At 44.5% G+C, this 19,903-nt stretch overlaps 1 protein-coding gene across 1 annotated transcript in view; it reads left to right on the top strand.

The window, feature by feature from the left end:
* Positions 1 to 1,789: 1,789 nt before the first annotated feature.
* Positions 1,790 to 19,903, top strand: part of NHEJ1 (non-homologous end joining factor 1) — a gene marked incomplete at both ends in the record, with an annotated part of 75,997 nt that continues 57,883 nt past the window's right edge. Inside the window, 4 exons of the mRNA XM_084246390.1 lie at positions 1,790 to 1,966; positions 2,694 to 2,906; positions 9,775 to 9,913; positions 10,485 to 10,543. Of these exons, the coding sequence (XP_084102516.1) occupies positions 1,790 to 1,966; positions 2,694 to 2,906; positions 9,775 to 9,913; positions 10,485 to 10,543 (588 nt within the window). The remainder of the gene's footprint in view (positions 1,967 to 2,693; positions 2,907 to 9,774; positions 9,914 to 10,484; positions 10,544 to 19,903) is intronic.

Here is a 19,903-nt window from a genome sequence, read left to right as displayed (position 1 = left end):
GTTTTGAAGCTGCTACAAATAAAAAAAATTATGTATTCCGCCCATCTAGTGACTGTAAAAATTAAATTATGTTACAAGGCCGTGCTTCAAAACCTAGTTTATGGTGGCTCAGACTGAGAGAAATATGACTGGAGGAACAGAAGCCTGTTTACCATGTTAACGAAATTTAAGAAATGCCTATTATTTTCTTATTATTCCAAGAGTCTTTCCCCCGTCACTTTGTATTTCTAGACTGAAATAATAATTATATCACTTTTTTTTTTACCCACAGGAAAAATGATCAAAATTCCTGTCAAGTAACTATAGTTACTGAGCATCTACTAGGTTAAACCTACTAATTTAGCTGTCGAAGTGGAAATGTTGGTTTCCAGAAGTTCCGGGATGTGCAGCAGGGAGGCTGGGGTGCGGGGGATGAGCACCATGGAGGCTAATTCAGCATTTTAGCCTGGGTGCTGTGTCCCGTGTTCATGATCTCTCAGTCCTTCACTGTCTTGAAGAAGCAATTTGGGCTCATCTGTTCACTTCTCTTTGATGTGTCATTGATCCTTTTGAGCATTTGGGATGATTATGGAGTTCTTCCCCCTAAACCTGTATATTCACATAAGAACAAATTTTGCATGCAACTCCAGAGGATTCACATGCATAGGCTCTAGAAGAAGGATCCCTGTTTTAGGGAATGCATGTGCACGTACACATATGAAATTCTGATACATTCTAAAGTTTTGTTTTTATTTTGTTCAAGTTTTTTTTAAACATTTATTTATGCATACAAGAACTGGGGCAAGAGCAGAGGTGCTGGGGGTGACAGGCTTCACCAGAGACAGAGTAGGGAGCAGGACAGGCAGATCTACTGAAATACACTGCTCAGAGGAGCAGGTGAGACAGGAGAGGTCTGCTGTGCCATGTGGGTTGCTCTCTGGCCGGCCCAGGGATTGAACTCTTGCTGCAGAAGTTGCTGATAGCATCATCGTGCTGTGCTTAACCCCTTGCGCCACCAGGGAGGCCCTCCAGAGTTTTGTTTTTAGATAATCATCAAATAATTTGAATTTTCCTTTTTTTTTTTTTAAAGATTTATTTATTTATTTATACAAGCACTGGGTACAGTCAGAAGCGTGGGAGGGTGAGAGAATTCACCAGAGCCAGAGCGGGGAGCAGAGCAGGCAGAAGGACCGAAGTACACTGCTGAGGGGAGCAGCGGGCGGCAGGAGAGGTCTGCACACCATGTGGGACCCTTGCCTGGTGACCAGGGATGGAACCAGCTCTGCAGAGGCTGCGGGCAGCTTTGAAACCCAGTGCTCAACCGCTGTGCCACCGGGGAGGCCCTGAATTTTCCATTCTTGATGCTTATGTTTTCTGTTTTATAAGAACTGCCTTCTAGAAGTTCTGGGAAAGGATGGCATTGACATATTTGTTAGGAACACTATAACAGTACAACCGGAATGGTTTAGGTCTCTGTGTTACATTATTAGAAGCAGAAACACACCAACTATGCTGAAACTTAAACACTGTAGAGAAAAGATATTTTATTTTATGCCCTCTAGGAACTTAGTATAGGGGGAAAATCTCTCAAAATTCTAAATAGATTTTTAGTGGCCAAGAGGTAGTAAAGTCGGTGTTCAGAGGCTCATGTATTGGGGGGAGTGGGGTAGATATGTCAATCCAGGCTTTATGTTTTATGAGGGAGGATTTTCACAACACTTATCTGATATGGGACTTGATAGCCCTGTAGAATGGTGCCCTCTAGGCTGACAGTACCCTGGCCACTGTGCTATTTCAGCATCTCCTACAGATGGAGGACCTGGAGCAAGGCCTGTTGATGCAACCCTGGGCATGTCTACAGCTTGCTGAGGAATCCCTCTTGGCCAAAGCTCATATCACCACGCAGGGCTATGCCTTGCTGGTCTCAGATCTGCAGCAGGTGTGGCACGAACAAGTGGACGCTAGTGTGGTCAGCCAGCGAGCCAAGGTAAGTGCAAGAGAAGTACTGCTATGGGGTGGTGTGGGGAACATCTCTTTCCTAGTGAAGACTGGGGTTGCACAGCACACCACCTTCCAGGTTGTCAAGGAAGGTCAAGTCAGGTTGAGAAATTCCAGTTAGTGTCCTGCACTTCTATCTGTAGTCCTTTCCATATCGCACTCTGAGTGTGTGTGTGTGTGAGTGCACGCGCGTGCGCGCGCTCTATGCTACTTTTATTATAAGGCAGAATTGAAAAAGTGAGTCAATCTTTGTGACTCTCTTTGTTTTCTTCTTTTCTGGCCTGATTTTTAAAAAAATTTTTTTTAAAGGATTTATTTATTTATGCATACAAGAGCCGGGGTGCAGGCCAGAGGTGTGTGGGGGGTGTGTGTGAGAGGATTCACCAGAGACAGAGTGGGGAACAGAACAGGCAGATCTACTGAAACACACTGCTGAAGGGTGCAGTGGGTGAGACAGGAGAAGTCTGCTGCACCATGTGGGTCAGGTCCCTGGCTGGGGATCGAACTCATGCTCAGTGGCTGCAGACAGCCTCATAGTGCCGTGACTTAAGCCCTTGTGCCACCACGGAGGCCCAGGCCTGGTGGTTTTTGAATTTCCTCCTTGCCCCCATGCTTACTGCCCTCACGCTATCCAGAGTTTTCCTTTGCACTTACTTAGGAGGCAATCAGTTTCCTCTTATCCCCCTCACCCTGTACCACTCCTGCTGTCTTTTTAGGAACTGAACAAGCGCCTGACTGCCCCCCCTGCTGCTTTTCTCAGTCGTTTGGATGCTCTGCTGCTTCCATTGTTGAAGGACACCGCCTGCCCCAGTGAAGCTATATTCTCCTGTGACCGTGTGGCAGACACTCTGGTACTGCGGGTGCGGAGTGAGCTCGCTGGTCTCCCTTTCTACTGGGATTTCCATTGCATCCTTGCCAGCCCTTCCCTGGTGAGTGCAATATGAATTTGGGGTGGGGAAAGGGAATATCAATTGCTTTGAGATGAAGCTTTAATTGCTCTTATTTATTTTTTTGTAAACTCAATTTGAAAGTCTTCTCCAATTAGAAAACTATCTTTGACTAGACAGAAGACAAAAAGGGTTCTTGACGGGTACATCTTTTCCTTGCAAAGAGAACAGCTTTTGGATACCTGCTTTATTGGGTGCCTTCATTCATGACTTTATTCAGCAGTTATTAAGACTCTACTATGGACTAATTGTTGGATGTCCAGCCCTAAAACCGTATAGCCTATTTCTGGAATTCATAATCTAGTGGGAAGACAGAAACAAGAATAATGTGTGGTGAATTCTTTGATTGAGGTAAGCCCAGGATGATTAAGGAGCCAAAGAACCTTTTTGAAGAGGGAGTTTTTGAACTGAGTGTTAAAGATGAATAGGAACTGATTGACAGAAAATAAAGAGGTCACTCTAGGCAAGAGTGAATGTGGGATCTTTATGTGACTGTAGGGAGTAGTGAGAGATGAGGTAGGCAGTGGCCAGATAGTCAAGATTTTTAGATCTTCAAGGATTCTGGTGAGTTTGGATTTTATCAAAGAGGCAACAGAGGACTCACTGGAAAACTGAGCAGGGCCTCCCCTGGTGGTGCAGCGGTTGAGCACTGGGCTGCGAAGCTGCCCATAGCCTCTGCAGCGCCGGTTCTATCCCGGCCACCAGCGAGGGTCCCACATGGTGTGCAGACCTCTCCTGCCATGCCCGCTGCTCCCCTCAGCAGTGTACTTCGGTCCTTCTGCCTGTTCTGCTCCCCACTCAGGCTCTGGTGAATTCTCTCACCCTCCTGCGCTTCTGACTGTACCCAGTGCTTATATAAATAAATAAATAAATCCAAAAAAAAGGAAAAACTGAGCAGGGATTTAACATGATCCAATTAGGTATTTATCTAGCTCAGACTGGCAGAAGGTAGTGTGTACCAGTATTCAGTACTTCCTTAAACATTATCTCAGCACTTCGTCGTCAGAACTGTCCTACAGGATAAGTAGTATTATCCCATTTTTTCAGAGCAGGAAACTGAGATTGAAGGTGATTTGTCTAAAGTCATCAGATTATAGGTGTGTGAGCTGAAATTTGACTTTCAGATCTTGCAATCTGAAAGCCCCTGTTCAGGGATTAGGAGGATAACATCCTTCGTTGACTTGTAGCCCTGTAGGCCCCAATAACTTTTTGGAGAAATTAGCTATTACGAGTTGAGAGGTACATTAAAAACTGGTTTGCAGGCGTTACTGCTGCTGGTCCCTTCCAGTGTTCTATATAAACAGAGCCTGCTTCAATACATGGTTTCAGAGGAGAGGGTCTTCTATGAGATGCCTACGGGTGCAGTTCTATCAGCTGAGGGATAGCAGCGGGCATTATTACCTATGTCCCTTATTTAGTTTTCAGAGGTGACGTGATGCTATAGCATCAGTAGAGTGAATGGGGCAAAGGGGTTTTTGAGAAGATTTTCTCATATTTATGTTTGATCTCCAATCCTGTAAAGCTAGATTTGTTTGCTAGGAGAAGTATGTCTCATTAAATACATTTAAAAGGCCTATCAACAGCGCTTAGAAGGTAGTATTTCCTCACATTTGTTCATTTTAATTGAATTTCTTGTGAAATTTGCCATCCTGCTTTAAAAAGTATCATTTACCTGTTTATTCAAAACCTTTGTATTTTTTTAAAGTGCCACCAGGGGGCGCTGCCCCCCCAATAATGCATGTTCTTGGGCTGCTTTTGGGAAGCCCAAGGGCTGTGCAGCCGCCTGTGTTTTAAAGCGCTAGAAATTTGTAACAGTGCGATTGGGGAGGCAGCGCTCCTCGGAGGCTGATGGGCTCAAGCAGTTTTATTCCTTAAAAATATTATAGTAAAAATACTTGTGTAATGATATCATAATTGAAAAAATATGTAAAGAAAAAACTAGCTATTTTAGGCAAATTTCTCTAATTGGGGAGCTGCCATGAGAAAAGAGGTGTCAGTGTTTAGAATGGAATGAGCCTTGGTTGGCTAAGTTTTGATTAGCAGTTGTGCTTTAAGTTAAAATAAGATGTTTATTATTAAAAGGAGGAGGATGCCATCCCAGGGGAACCCCCAGAACCTCCCAGAACCGGATGAAGCTTTATAAAGGGAAAAAGTGAGAGCCAATGTGGGCAGATGCTGTCTCAGGCTCGTGTGTGAGTGTGTGTGTGTGTGTGTGTGTGTGTGTGTGTGTGTGTGTGTGTGTGGTTACGCAGGCATGCTTTTTTGTTACTCATTCTTGTAATTGTTTTAATTTAAATTTTTTGAATGAGTAAGTCATACAACAGGCAAACATTTTCAAATAGCATCTAAGGGTAGATGGTGAAAAAATAGATTCTGTCCTCTTTCAGTCCCTCATTTTCCTTCTCTAAAGCAACTACTAATATCATAAGTTCCTAAAGAGCTGGATGTTGGTGTGTGTATTTGTATGTATGAATATACTCACACAATCAGGTACGTGTGTGTTTGTGTTATATTTTCTCAAGTGGCAGCATGTTCTTCACACTGTTCAGTTCCTTGCCTTTTTCTTTTAATTATAGAATTTAGATCATTCATAACAATATACCAAGAACACCTGCCTTTATCTTTTAAAAATTTTTTTCCTTAATATTTTGAAGTGACAACATAGCGTGTTATTCAATGAATACATCAACACATATTTAATTGATCTGCTCCTTGTAGGCACTTAAGTTGTTTCCATTCTTTTGTTGATCCATATAGTGAATAACCTTGTATTTACTTTTTCTGCCTATAAACATGTGAGTAAATTCCCAAAAGTGGAATAGCTGAGTCAGGGAGTGTTTGTACCTTTAATGTCACTCACCCAACACCCGATTGGCTTCCAGAGAAATTGTGCAGCTTAACTCCTACTGGCCATACAGAGTAGGGGAGTACCTCATTCTCCCCCCTCTTCCTCACAGTGTACTCACATTAATAATTTAATGTTCTTGGTCTCTGCAGGATATTACGGAATACATAAAGCTCCAGGTCTCTGCCTGCTGACACTGAGCACATTTCTATTTCTGGCCAACTTCTCTTCATCTCTTCCTTCCCATTCTCTGTTCTTTCTAGAACTTAATGCAATTCTTGGTATTCCATATTTTAACTTTCGAATTTATCACCATTTTATGATTCCTAAGAGACATTTCAAAAGCATTATTTTGTGGTAGAAAGCACATAGGCTTTGGAACCAGCAGACCTGACTTTGTAGCTGAACTCCACCACTATAACTTATGTTACCTTGGACAAGTTATTCCTGAATTTTTTTGAAACTTGGCTTCTTTATCCATTAAATGGGGATGCCAATCACAGCCATACTGTGGACTGTGAGGATTGTGTAAGAGGTATGTAACATGACTTAACTGTAGTGTGATCGTGGCCTATTAGAGCAAATATTCCAACTTCATAAATTGTCTTTGGGAAAAAGACAAGAACCATGAGAATATTTGGAATTAAGCCATTTTCACATCTTGCTTCTGTCATAGCTGGAATTAGAGTCTAGTTCTCCTAATTTCTAGTCTGTTACCTTTCTCACTGTATCCACGCCTGATATGATTTATTTTGGAATTGATAACTGCCATTCTGTTCTCCTACCTATGACTTGTAAACATTTCTATGGGAAATCTGAAGTCTTGGGAGAAATTATAAATAGCCTTTCCTCTGGACAAGACTGGCAACTTCTATATTCACCACACTTCCTGATCTCTTAACTGTTGTGAGCTCTCTGAGGGGAGAGGCCTTACAGGGTCAGAACGTGTGTTAGACACCCACTGGGTGTTTGTTGAATTGACTTGTGAGCTTGTGTGGCCTCCTTGTATTGTACTCTGTAAATGAAGGGAGCTTGAGATTTTTCCTTGTAGCATCTGTGAATTTGCGTTGAGATCTGTTAGTTCAGCCATTGTCTTGTTCTAAGTAACTGATTGAGCTAGTGTTCATCTTATTTTGAAATGAGTTATATCCCAATGATTCAAAGTGGCATAATCCACTTATTTGAGAAGTAGAAGTATTTACTAATAAAAGATTTATTTACATATATATGTATGCATAGGCGTCCTAGAGGTATTTACGTATATTATTTACATGTATATGTATGTATGGGATCCTAGAGATCATTTTGGGTGCCTGGTCTGGCATTACCTTATTTAATGAGATGTGGCATTGATTATAAGCCTGCTGCTCATCATGTTTCCTGTTGTCATATTACTGACCACTACTCAAAGAAATTGCTATTGATGTGGCTTTGCAGGGAGAGACTGGTTATTCTTTTTTTTTTAAATTTATTTATTTATGCATTCAAGAACTGGGGTACAGGCCAGAGGTGGGGGGGTGAGAGGATTCACCAGAGACAGAGTGGGCAATAGAACAGGCAGACTGACTGAAATACACTGAAATACCCTGCTGAGCAGTGGGCGAGTCAGGAGAGGTTTGCTGCGCCATGTGGGCAGCAGACTGGCCAGGGATGGAACTCATGCTGCAGTGTCTGTGATAGCTTCACTGATTGCATCTTAACCCCTTGCGCCACCAGGGAGGCACGAGACTGGTTATTCTTTAGGAGTTCCTGTTACTTGAGTGCTACCGCCAAATGCATGGCGATGTTACTTGTTTAGTAATGGCAATTATTTTCTTTCCTCCCCGCCCCCTTAAAAGATGATTTTAAAAATTGTGAACTTAACTTTATTTTCTTTAATAGTGTTAATATTTTTCATTACAGTAACGTTTACAACAGTGTTTACAACAGTGTCTAGAAGTATAGGTTCCTACATCCTCAGATGTGTGTCAACACACCACACCCACCACCAAGGTACCCATAGTCCTCCATCCTAATCCACTGGTACCCCTCCCCCCATGGTCCCCCCTTCTCCACCTCTCCCGCTGGTAAGCAATGGTAATCATTTTCAGCTCAATCCACCAACATTGGCTTGCTTTTGTGCATTTATTCACCTGTTTTTCTTCCTAATCTACCTTGGACAGGACTAAAACAGCTCCATTGGGGGTCTCCCTGGTGGCGCAGGGGTTAAAGTCTCAGAGCTCTCAAGCTATCACCAGCCACTGTGGCATGAATTTGATCCCTGATCCTAGGCCTGGGAGCTGACCCATACGGTGCAGCAGACCTCTCCTATCTTGCCTGCTGCTCCCCTCAGCAGTGTATTTCAGTAGGTCTACCTGTTCTGCTCCCCACTCTGTCTTTGATGAATCCTCTCACCCCTGCACCTCTGGCCTATACCCCAATTCTTATATGTACAAATAAATAAAATAAATCTTAAAAAAAAAAACCCAACTCCTAAAACAGGGTTGGATCTAAAGAAGATACATTTTCCCAAAGCAGAACTTCTGGCACATTCTGAACAGTGCTTCCTGGAGGCTTAAGTTTATGCACCTGAGCTGGGAGACAGCTCCAGTCTCTAGCTGGACTGCCTTCTGGTCTTTACGCCACACCAGTGCCCCTGAATTTCTTGGGTCCTGGTGCCAGTGCAACCCTAACCTACACCCCTAACAAAACTCCAGCTTGTCTCCTTTTTTAATCTGTCTTTGGATAATTGTGGAAAGAAGTCCTGTCTTCTCAGTTTGAGCCATAGTGTAGTTGGAGCTTTCAGCAGTAAACTTTACTAGAAAGTTATGGAGAATAGAAATGCAGTCTTTGAGAGTCTGGTCCTGATGCAGATGACTCTGGCTGGCACATCTGATGGAACATTCCAGTACCTTCTCTTGGCTTTTGGCCTGGGTGGGGTATCTTACCTAAGATACCTGTTCAGGTCTAGGGCAGGGGGTGGCACTCTGTCATGAGGGCCCAGATCTGGCTGGCTGCCATTTTTGGTAAAGTAATATCGAAGCACAGCAACCTCCTTGATTGCATGTTATTGGTGGCTGCTTTCCTGCTACAGCAGCAGAGTGGAACTTTGCGACAGGGACTGTATGGGCCACCGAGCCAAAAATATTGACTCTCTGGCCCTTACAGAGTTTGCTGACCTCTGATCTAGGACATTTCTTCCTAGTGCCTCCTTTGGTGCATCTCCATGGGGGAACGGAAAGGAACTCTGATAAAACATCCCGAGCCACAAATAGATGATTGATTTTAGTTATTTTCTTTGACAGGCTAATGGACACCTTGTGTGGGCATATTCAGTTGTTATTCTGTATAGCTATCCATTATCAGGGAGAGCTTCGTCCTGGCTGGACCGCAGTCCGGCTGTGCTTGCATCCTTCCTACCTCGTGTTAAGAGCAAGGTGTGTGGGGGGATGGTTTGTTCCTTCCTAGACTGGCCTCTTGGTGACTGACTTGCTTCTGTTACAATAGTGATCTTAGGCTCTGCTGCGCTGGTAGGAACAGATCCAATTCTGAGCTTATTCTGGGCTTCCATCAGCTCTGAAAAAACTCTTAATTAGTGTTTGGGTCTAATTTGACTTTCAGAGCTCTACTTCCTCTTGATTTTTGTTTTCTGCAACCCTGTTGTGTTTTAGCTGCTCCTACCTTCTTGGACTTTGGATTTTCTGCTTTTGTCTCTCAGTCTCTGAGACATGAGTCAACACTTTTATCAGCTCTGTTACACCTTTCTCTTGAAGTCATAACTCCAGGTTATTCATTGAGTGTTCTTTATTCTTCGTTTTATCTGTGCCACAGAGAAATCCTTAAACTTCTTTAATGCACTTCTTTGATTATAGCATATGTGTTTATATCCATGGAAGTGGGATGCTTGTCTATGTAACTCGAAGTGCTTGTGAACACATTTATTCTTCAGTGTTTTTTCTGGCGCCTAATATAGCACTAGGGACACTGCGTGTATCTGCTGGCTAATGGACCTCTCTTCCATGGAAGGTCTCCCAGCATTTGATTTGCCCTCTGATGGGCATGAGCCTGGCACTACAGCACCAAGTGCGAGAGTTAGTGACACTGCTGCACATGAAGGACCTGGAGCTTCAGGACTACCGGGAGAGCGGGGCCACGCTGAGCCGAGGTACGGGGATGTGCGTTGAGTAGCTGGGGGGCAGGCTGTGGCACAGATAGCTACAGGGCCTAGAAAAATGTTAGAGAGGTGCTCCCAAGGGTGGGTGCTTGACTCTGACCTGGAGACTGGATGCCAGGTGACCCTTCTCTCTGCCTTGAGTACCTGCTGGCACCCAAGTGACAACAGTCATGTCACCGAGTCCAGACATGCCCTAGCCAGTGGCAGAGAAAGGTCTTGGAGAGAGGCCAACGGCTGTACAAAACCGTAAGAGGGCAGCATGACTGGGGACTCGAGGAAGCCCCATAGCTCAACTCAGAATAAAAATTCAGTCTAACCTTTGCTTTTGCGGCAGGAAAAACTCCTGGAGCACATGCTGCCCCCAACCCTGTCTCTGGTCACCCTCCATCCTCTCCTCCTCCCGTTTGCCCACCTACTCTCAACCCTTCTCCCTCTGGACCCAGCACCTCTAATGTCCCACCTTCACCTTCTTTCCCAAGAAATTGTAGGCCCTGTCCCTTTCCATCTCAGGTAGGAAGCACATTGTACAACTCACAGTTCTTTTTATCCCTTCTTGTTACAGATCGATTGAAGACAGAGCCATTTGAAGAAAATTTCTTCTTGGAACAGTTTATGGCAGAGGTAGTGTATGTGCTCCTTCCTTTCTCGGGTGCACTTTCCTTCACTCCCTCTTTCCAGGTGCCTGAACAGTGACTTGTATCTTGGGTGCTAGGTTGCTGGTGTGGGTGAAGAGCCCTTTCTCTGTTGACCAAAGAAAGTCTGATAAAGCTTGTGATGTACCTGGGATGATAGGGGGGTGAGAAGGAGAGGATTTCAAAGGCAAAAGTGGGCTGATGAACATTTGCAAAACATCTCTGTTAAAGTACTTAGGAATTTTGCTTGGAATTTTCTAACCTTAGAAAGCTTCGATGACCAGTTGTTCAAGTCTTGCTTGTTGGTACCTGAGCGCAGGTCTGGACTGAGGCGGAGGGGTCAGTCTTGTGACAGGTCCCTTCAGCATCCACAGCAGAGGAAGGTCAGACACACAGGGCTACCATCTGGGCGCTGTCTTGTGGGCATAGTAGGCTGTGGAAAATCACAGTGTTTATGCAGGGGCTGGCAATGGAATGAATGGGGAGTAGATAATTGTGGGCTGTCAGAAGCTTCTGCCTAGGTTTCCCTTCTAAGGATTGAATTTGGCCAAAAGAAACATCAATTAAATGCCAAACAGGAGGAGTATTAATAATAGTGACCTTTGATAATACCAGTCAATATTGATCTTCTCCTCTAACTCTCTGGGACTTGTTGGTTGTACACTTAGTACCTTAGTATTACTTTCTAATTTTACATGTTACCTAAGTTGGGACTTCATTCTGTAAGTAAATAATGTTGTTATAATATGCTATGTATAGATCATTCACATTTCTGTCTTGTCTTCTAGGCTAATTTGTAAGCTCCTGTGGGTAGGACTGTGACTTATACTTCTTTTGAACCTGAGACTTAGCACTTTTCACAGGGTTTCCATAAAGCAGGGATATTGATTTGGAAACTCTCCTTCTGCCGCTGCATGTGGAACAGTGATCCATGCTTAGGGTCTTAATACGAAGAACAAAAAAATACTAAGAATTGAGTGCTCAGTCCATCTACTGAAGCAGTTGTAACTCTGGGGAGAAGGAAAGTCTGTATTTCTAAGTCCTGAAGCAGAATGGGCTCCAAGTCTTTGTGGGGAAAGAGACTGTTAAGCCTGACTGTGACACAAGGTGCTATCCTAGGCCAACTTTCTCAGATGACCTCCCCTGCCCATAGGATTGGGATTTTAAGGGGTTAACCGAGACCCAGGCTGACATGCCACCTGCCCAGCCCCTTAGTTAACAAAGCAAGGCTTGACTCTTAGCCCAGAAGAAAGGTCCTCCCTGATTTATGCCTGCATACCTATCCAGCTTGGTTTCTTGCCCATTTTCTTTAGGTGTTTATGCTTCCGCATATAGAATAGCTTTGAGTTGCCAAAAATGTGGTTTTCTCTAGTCATGATGTCTTTGCACACATTGTTCTTGTTTTCTAAAAAGCCCAATGCCCTGGCCTTATCTCTGTAACTTCTATCAGTGTTTTAAATGTCCCTTTTAGCTTAATTGGAATATCTTTCCAGATACTTCTTATGAAGATAATCCTTCCCTACTGCTATAGTACCTTGGTTTATACCTCTGTTGTACACATACCTTTTTAGTATCACTGTTTATGTGTCCATAAGGCATGTCTTTCATCTCCACTCATCTATGGATACTTTGAGGGCCATAATGAATGTATTTCTACTTAGTGCCTAGAAGTAGTAGGTGCTCAATAAATGTGAGATTGACTATGTTGACAGGTCTGTGGAAGAGAGAGGTTATGAAGGTAGTGTGGCCTGTGGTTGTTAGAACTATATTTGGGTTCTTGGTTATTCTCCTGGTTTATTTTTATAGGTTTGGATAAATCATTTCTCTCAGAGTCTCTATTTTCTCATTTTAAATTGAGGCCCCCCTCTTTGGTGTTACAGGATAGGGCGTCCTGCAGTTGAATGAGAAAGCCTCTAGAATCTTGGTGCTAACCCAGGAGGGGTATTAGTGTTTTGGAACCAACTGCTTCAAGAATGCTGGTCCTCTAGGTTCTGGGTGGATCACACTCAAACCACATAGACTTGTAGAATTTAAATATATTTGGAAAGGGAGAGAGAGAGAGAGAGAGAGAGAGAGAGAGAGAGAGAGAGAGAGAGAGAGAGTTATAGCTTTCCATGTCATAGGTGAAGAAACTGGGCCTCAGAGAGGCTGTGACTTATTGAAGGTCATATAGCTGTAGCTTTATGTTTAGGACCTCCCAGAGTCCTTGACTCATAGTCCAGGATTAGCCTCACTTTGTTTTGCTACTTTAATGGGCTGTGCACTCTGATTAGGGGACAGTTCAGGGCTCAGATAATGTGGAATTCTTGTGACCTTTGGGGTTCTCTCACTGTCCTCTAGTGTCCTGCAGAGCGGCTAGAACCAAAAGGTTTCCTACCGGACCTGTAGAATTTGCGGCCTCTGCCTCTTTTCAGTTACTCTGCTTGCCTGGGGTCCTACAAACAGGACACAGAAGGGTCATGGGGTCACCCAAGACTGAGCTGAAAGGATGTGCCATCAAAATAAGCAACATAGGAAAATAAATAAACCAGGGACAGAGAGCTCGGGCTGAAGGTACACGGGGGCCAGGGCTGATGTCAGAGGGCCATGTGGTCAGTGCCCGGGGTCTATTTGTCCTGGTTCTCACTGGGACTATTCCTTGGCGAGAAGCCAGAGAGATGGAGCACCTAGGGGTGTTAGGCCAGGAGGTTACTGGGATACTAAGGCCAGGAAAAATATTTAAGGATTGAACAGGGGTTACTTCTCCATGATTAGTCCTTTTGTTCTTCCTCCGCCCGCCCTAAGAACCTCGGATTTTTCATTTCCAGGGAGCTGAAATGGGCCAGCTAACAGCAGCTTAGATAGAGGGGGCATACTGGCAGTGACCACTCAAGTTGGGGCTGGGTGGGGTGGCTGGTGGCCAGGTCCTCGCAGAGGGCGCAGTCCCTGTAGAGAGCATTTTCTAGGACTAGGGGTGGAAAAATGCTTAGGATGGAAGCACGGTTGAGTCATGTGGATGATGACTGCATGGCGGGAGCACCCGTGTTGCAAGGACGCTGAGGAGGAGTTGGCGGGCATGGCCCACTCTCAGTCTAGTCCACTGGAGGGAGTTCCTTCCCCTGGCTCTGTCCATGCCTCTCTTTCTCCATCTGGTTGCCATCAGGCTGTGCGGCTGCTGGCGGGCTCTTTATTTATTTATCCCGATGTAATGGGGTGAGGAGGGAGCTGGCCTAAGGCTGGCATTCCGAGGCCATGCCACTGAGCCACAGGCGGTTTGCAAGGGTGTGTGAGTCACTGGGGCTGCATGCTGCTCAAACCAGACGCGGCCAGGCTCGGGGACAGCAGCAGCCCAAAATAGAGCCCCGCCCTCTGCAGCTGGCAACCCCTGGCTAGAAATCAGCCTTTGACACCAAAGCCTGGGCAGTTGCATGAAGTTGGCTTCCCTAGGGAGGGGGCCTTTGCAGAGATACACACATGTTGTAGTTCTTTTCATCTCTGTCTTCAGAGGAAGGTGTGCGACCAGTCACTCCCACTGCTGCATTCTGAGTGCTTTGTAAGTCTTAAACAGTCTGTTCAGTATACTCCTTTAACTAACTTCTTGGTTAAGGTATTATATAGTTAGAGTTACGTAACCATAGTTAACATTGATTTGACTCAGCATCCTAAATGTAGTCTAAATGAGGCAGCCTGTCTCATTTTAGTTACTATCTTCATCCCTGTCTGGTTGCAGCCTCCTTCTAGAGCAGATACTTCAGCTATGAAGACAGTCACTGCTACTCTTATGAAGCTAGAGGTTATCTCAGGGACGCCTGGGGCAATGGGGAGTCCTTTGACCTCAACATTGTGTCCTGTTAGTTGTTATTTATTTATTTATTTATTTATTTTTTTGTGGGACCCTCACTGGCGGCCTGGGAACAAATCGGCGCTGCAGAGGTTGCGGGCAGCCTCGCAACCCAGTGCTCAACCAACCCAGCGCCCAACCGCTGCACCAACAGGGGAGGCCCCTAGTTGTTTTTTGTTTTTTTTTTTAAGATTTATTTATTTATGCATATAAGAACTGGGGTACAGGCCAGAGGTGTGGAGGGTGAGAGGATTTACCAGAGACAGAGTGGGGAACGGAACAGGCAGATTGACTGAAACACACTGCTGAGGGGAGCAGCAGGCGAGTCAGGAGAGGTCTGCTGCACCATGTGGGTATCTCCCTAGCAGGGGATCGAACTTGTGCTGCAGTGGCTGCAGATTGCTTCATAGTGTCCTGTTAGTTATTTCACAGGCAGTTTCTGCTTGGTTTCCCAGGCAGACTCCCCACCCTTTACCTGCTCCTTAAATGTCAGTGCTACTCAAGGTTGTATCCATGACCTCTCACTTTTTACTCTCAGGGTTATCTCCTCCAGACCCCATTTTCAGCTCTCACTAGTACACCATGAACTGGCAATTTCATATCTCCACTGTTTCGGGTCCATATTTCTTTCCACATATTTGACATTTCCACCTGGCTCTCCCACCTGCAATACCCGATCAGATTCCCAAATTATTCATCTGTTCCCCCAAACCTATCTCCCTTCTTATGGCCCTTATCTTGGGGGAATTGTACCATTACCCATTCAGCTTTTTAAGGTCCCTACCTTAGGAAAGGTCCCTACCTTACACTTGGGAATTACCTATTTTCTCTTTGTCCTTACTGCCAAAGCCTAACTTGGCAACTATCTTTTGAAGCTGTTCTACTTCTGTGTTCTAGCTTCCGCTGCCTTAGATTAGCCACCTTGCCCACATTTTTTTTTTCTGGTTTGCCCATGCCGCCTAACTTGTGTCCCAGGCAATCCTTATTCCCCTCCAGTTGGCCTTGCAGTTATGTCGGAGCGATAACTTAGAAACAGAAAATTAATGGTGTAACTCTCTTGCTGCAAGTCCATTTGTGGTTTTCTGTTGCTTCAGGGTAAAGTTCAACTTCCTTGCATGCTACCCAAGCAAGATGGGTCATGATTGGGCTCTGCTGACCTCTGCCTCCTGACCCTCTCACCCCACGCATAGCACCCGGCACTTCTGTGTACTGAGGTACTGGCTGCTTCCTGTCCCTGCATCTCTTGCCGCATTTGCCTGGTGTTCTTTCTTGTCCTCACGGCCAAACTCCAGTTCCACTTACCCATCTCTACACAGGCATCATCCCTGTGGTGAGTTTTCCATGGCAGTTTTTGCTTTCCTTCATCTATGCCGCTGCTTCCAGGTACTCTTTCCTGCTGTGCCCATAGCCACTTGTCTGTGCCTCTGCTGTAGCTTTTGTCACAAGGGACGATGCAGGAATGAAAGGGAAGAGTAGGAAGGTAGGGCACCATCTAGTTGACTGATCCTTTCCCACTTAGGTCTTTCCTTCTCCTCAACAGAGTTTCTTAACATGGCCTCCACAGCAAAGCCCTCTCCCCATTTTCTTCTTACCTCATTGGTTTTTCCTTTTTGGAATCTTTTTTTTTTTTTAAATAAAGATTTATTTATATATGAGCTGGGGTGCAGGCCAAAGGTGCAGGGTGGGGGGTGGTAAGAGGATTCACCAGAGACAGAGTGGGGAGCAGAACAAACAGATCCACTGCAATACACTGCTGAGGGGAGCAGCAGGTGAGTCAGGAGATATCTGCTGCACGATGTGGGTCAGCTCCCAGGCCAGGGATCGAACTCGTGCTGCAGTGGCTGTGGATAGCTTCATAGTGCCAAGACTTAACCCTCTGGGCCACCAGGGAGGTTCCTTTTTGGAATCTTTTGCTGGTTCTTCTCTCCCTCCTCTTAATGTTGGAGTGCCCCAGGACTCAATTATTAGTTTTGTTTTCTCACTCCTTTGGTGATCTCTTTTAGTCCCATGGCTTTAAATACCATTTTATTGATGAATCCCATATGTAATTTTCATTTTCAACTTTACTCTCAAACTCCCACTGCCTACTCAACATTTCCATATAAAAGTCTATACTCAACATATCAAAAATGGAACTCCTTAGTGTTACCCCCAAATTTATTTTTACAAAACCCCTTCTCAACTTAGTTGATGGAAACTCATCCTTCCACTTGCTGGGACCAAAAACTCTGGCATCCTCACCCTTCATTTCTGTTACGTTCTATATCTAGTCCATTAGGAGATCCTGTTGGTTCTACATTCAGAATATAACGGTAACCTCTCCTCTGCTGCTACCACTCTGGTCTGAGCATCAGTGGTCTCTTCCCTGGACAAACATTGTTGCAGTGGCCTCCTTACTGGCATCCCTGTTGCCACCCACCCCCTCTAAACCCTTGACTACAAAGTGACCTTAATATATTTTGTCACAACACTCCCCTGCTCAAAGCCCTTCATGGGCCTCACATTTGTCTTACAGACTAGTATAACCCAAAGACCTTGCGATGGCTTACAAACCCCTATAGGATCTGCGCCTCGTTACCTGTCTGACCCCATCTCCTCCCACCCTCACCCTCACTCGCTCCACTGCAGCCACCAGTGTGGCTCCTGATTTTTCTCCAAAACTCTCAGTATCACTAGCCTTCAGCCTTCATGCTGCCTGTTCCCTCTGTATGGAATGTTCTTTTTTCAGGTGGCCAGTACCCTCACTTCCTTATGTCTGTATGATTATCTATTACTATCTAATGAATTACTCCTATATTTATTGGCTTAAAATAATAAAAATTTATTCTATCATGTAATTTGTGATAGTCAGGAACCTGGAAATAGCTGGGCTGGGTGATTCTGGCATAGGGTCTCTCGTGAAGTTGAAGCCAAGGTATCAGCTGGGAACACAGTTATCCTAAGGGGATGAAGAATCTGCTTCCAGGCTCTCTCATGTTTCTGTTGACAGAGGTGCCATTTCCTAGCCACATGGCTGCTCATGTGACCCAGCCCTGGCTGCCTGCAGAACCATGATCTCAGAGACAGACAGAGAGACCAAGATTGAGACCCAAACGATCTTTTCATAATCTCATCTCAGAGTGACATCCCATCACTATTTTTCTGTATTCTCTTCATAGGTGTGAACCACTAAATTCAAACCACACTCAGGGGGCAGTAATTAAGCTCTGCTTCTTCAAGGGACGCAAGTCAAAAAAGTTGTGAACGTATTAACATGGACGACATTGATGTCTTTGTTCAAATGTCACTTCCTCAGTGGAGTTTACCCTGATAACCTGTTTAAAATTGTGGGTCACATCCTGAGCCTTTTGTGCCTGGCATTCTCATCTCACTTTGCTATGTTTGTCTTCTTATTTCTTCCCACATGCTGCCATACAGTTTACTTATTTTATTAAGCTTATTGTGTGGTCTATCTCCCCCTTCTAGAATGTATAAGCTCAGTGGAGACAATGATGTGTGTGTTGTGCTCCGGTTTATCCACAGTCCCAGATCACACATAGTAGGCACTGAATATTTGTTGAATGGCTAAGGGATCCTACCTTCCCACTGGTCCTTATTTTCCCTATCTTAGGAGAGGGCTGTGAAGTTTCCCCATCAGCAGCCTTGGGCCTAGCCAGTCCTTCTGTAAATAGCCGAGTAGCCTGAGGAGAGGCTGCTGTTAGAATACCATCCCACTACCTGCTGTTTCTTTCATACTTAGTTTCCTCTGGTTAGTCCCAACTTTGGGATGAAGTATAAACCTTGACTCTTTTATTATTAAGAGATCCTAGAATCTCTTTATTTTAGAGTCAGCTAAATTAATAGTTCAAAAACCAAAGGAATAAGACCATAACAAAATCCTGGAAAGAACATGAGTCATAGAGCTGAAAGTAAGTGATTATGTTTCTCCTTTCCTCCATCTTTCCTCTCGGGGCTCCACTTCCCCAGTTGGAAGGGTTGCTCCTTCTGTGTACCTGTTCGGTATGTGGAGGAAGACGTGGATTCAGTGTATTTTTCAGTATCCTTCATGGTCATAAAGAAAGATAAGTCTAAATTTAGGAGACTGCACTCCTGTCATGGTGAGTACATGTTTTCTGACCTGGAGAGACTTGCATTTCTTCCATTCTCTGTTCTCCAGGATGGTGCCCATGCACTTTGCTGGGCTCTGTGAATGTATAAGGCATGATAACTCTGGTATCGAGGAGCTTAATGAATGAATGATAATGGGGCCGCAGGAGTGGAGTGGTTGGTAAAAAAGGCTTCCTTTGGTAAAAAAGGCAAGACTTAAATTGGACTTTAATGATTGGTTTAGGTTTTGCCAGGGGACTGGGCCAAAGGCATTTTAGTTGGGAAACACATGGGTAAGTTTATAAAATTAAATAAGAGTGGTGAGGATGAGTAGAAATTAAGGTTAGCAAGATCATAATAACTTGAGACAAGATTATCGGGGCCCTAAAAGCTGGACCAGAAAGTTGATGCTTTAGTCTGAAGGTAAATATTTCTAAGCTCTTTTCTTTTTGAAAAATTTTTAAAAAGATTTAGTTATTTATGCATACAACTAGGATACAGGCCAGAAGTGTGGGGTGGGAGAGCGTTCACCAGAGACAAAGTGGGGAACAGAACAAGTGGATCTACTGAAGTACAATGCTGAGGGGAGCAGTGGGCAAGACAGGAGAGGTCTGCTGCGCCATGTGGGTCACCTCCCTAGCCGGGGATTGAACTCGTGTAGCAGTGGCTGTGGATAGCTTCATCGTGCTGATGCTTAACCCCTTGTGCCACCATGGAGGCCCCTCTCAGCTCTTTTCTGTCCCAACCCATTTATTTTCTCATTTCAGTCCAGTTAGTAACACCGTTCATTACATGCAGTGATTCTCAATCAGAGGCACATCTCCTAGGAAGTAGGAAGCAGACGAGGTGCTTTCTTCTTGCAGTTATTAATCACTGTTGTAGACAGTGAGAAACCATTCTAAGATTTGACTGGAGAATTGACACATGAAAGTGATCTCTCTGGAAGATGAAGAAGCAGTCAGGGGTAGGCCTGTGTGACCTGAAAAATAGTGGTGCCATTGTCAGATGAGGAAAATCATGGGTGGAGCTCAATTAAATCTAATCTTGGGCATATAAAGGAATGGTTTTCCTTATTTAAAACACAAACCCACCAGTATTTGAGCTCTGGAATGAAACTCTCTGGGGGCGGGGGGTGGCTGCCTGTGCTTCTCCAGTGTGTTTTTGAATTTTGCCTCTTCTGGTGTTTTCTCACTTCAAGCTCAGTAGTCTCTATTGAGCCCTGCTTCCAGGGGTCCCCACTCTTTTCTCTATTACCCAAGAATATATAAAAGGGCCTTTCCTTTATACTGCTTTCATGAAACTTTGTAAGAGGTTATACTTTTGAAAGAAAATTTATTTAAAATCTAAGGGAAGACAAAAATCAAATCAACATAGAAAATAGAAATGGGATAAAATGATTCATTTCCAAAAGACAGATTTCTGACCTCATCCCAGTTGTGAAGG

Source organism: Talpa europaea, assembly GCF_964194135.1.
Source record: "Talpa europaea genome assembly, chromosome: 1".
Classification (NCBI taxonomy): Eukaryota; Metazoa; Chordata; class Mammalia; order Eulipotyphla; family Talpidae; genus Talpa; species Talpa europaea.
This window is presented reverse-complemented; position numbering and strand designations above follow the sequence as displayed.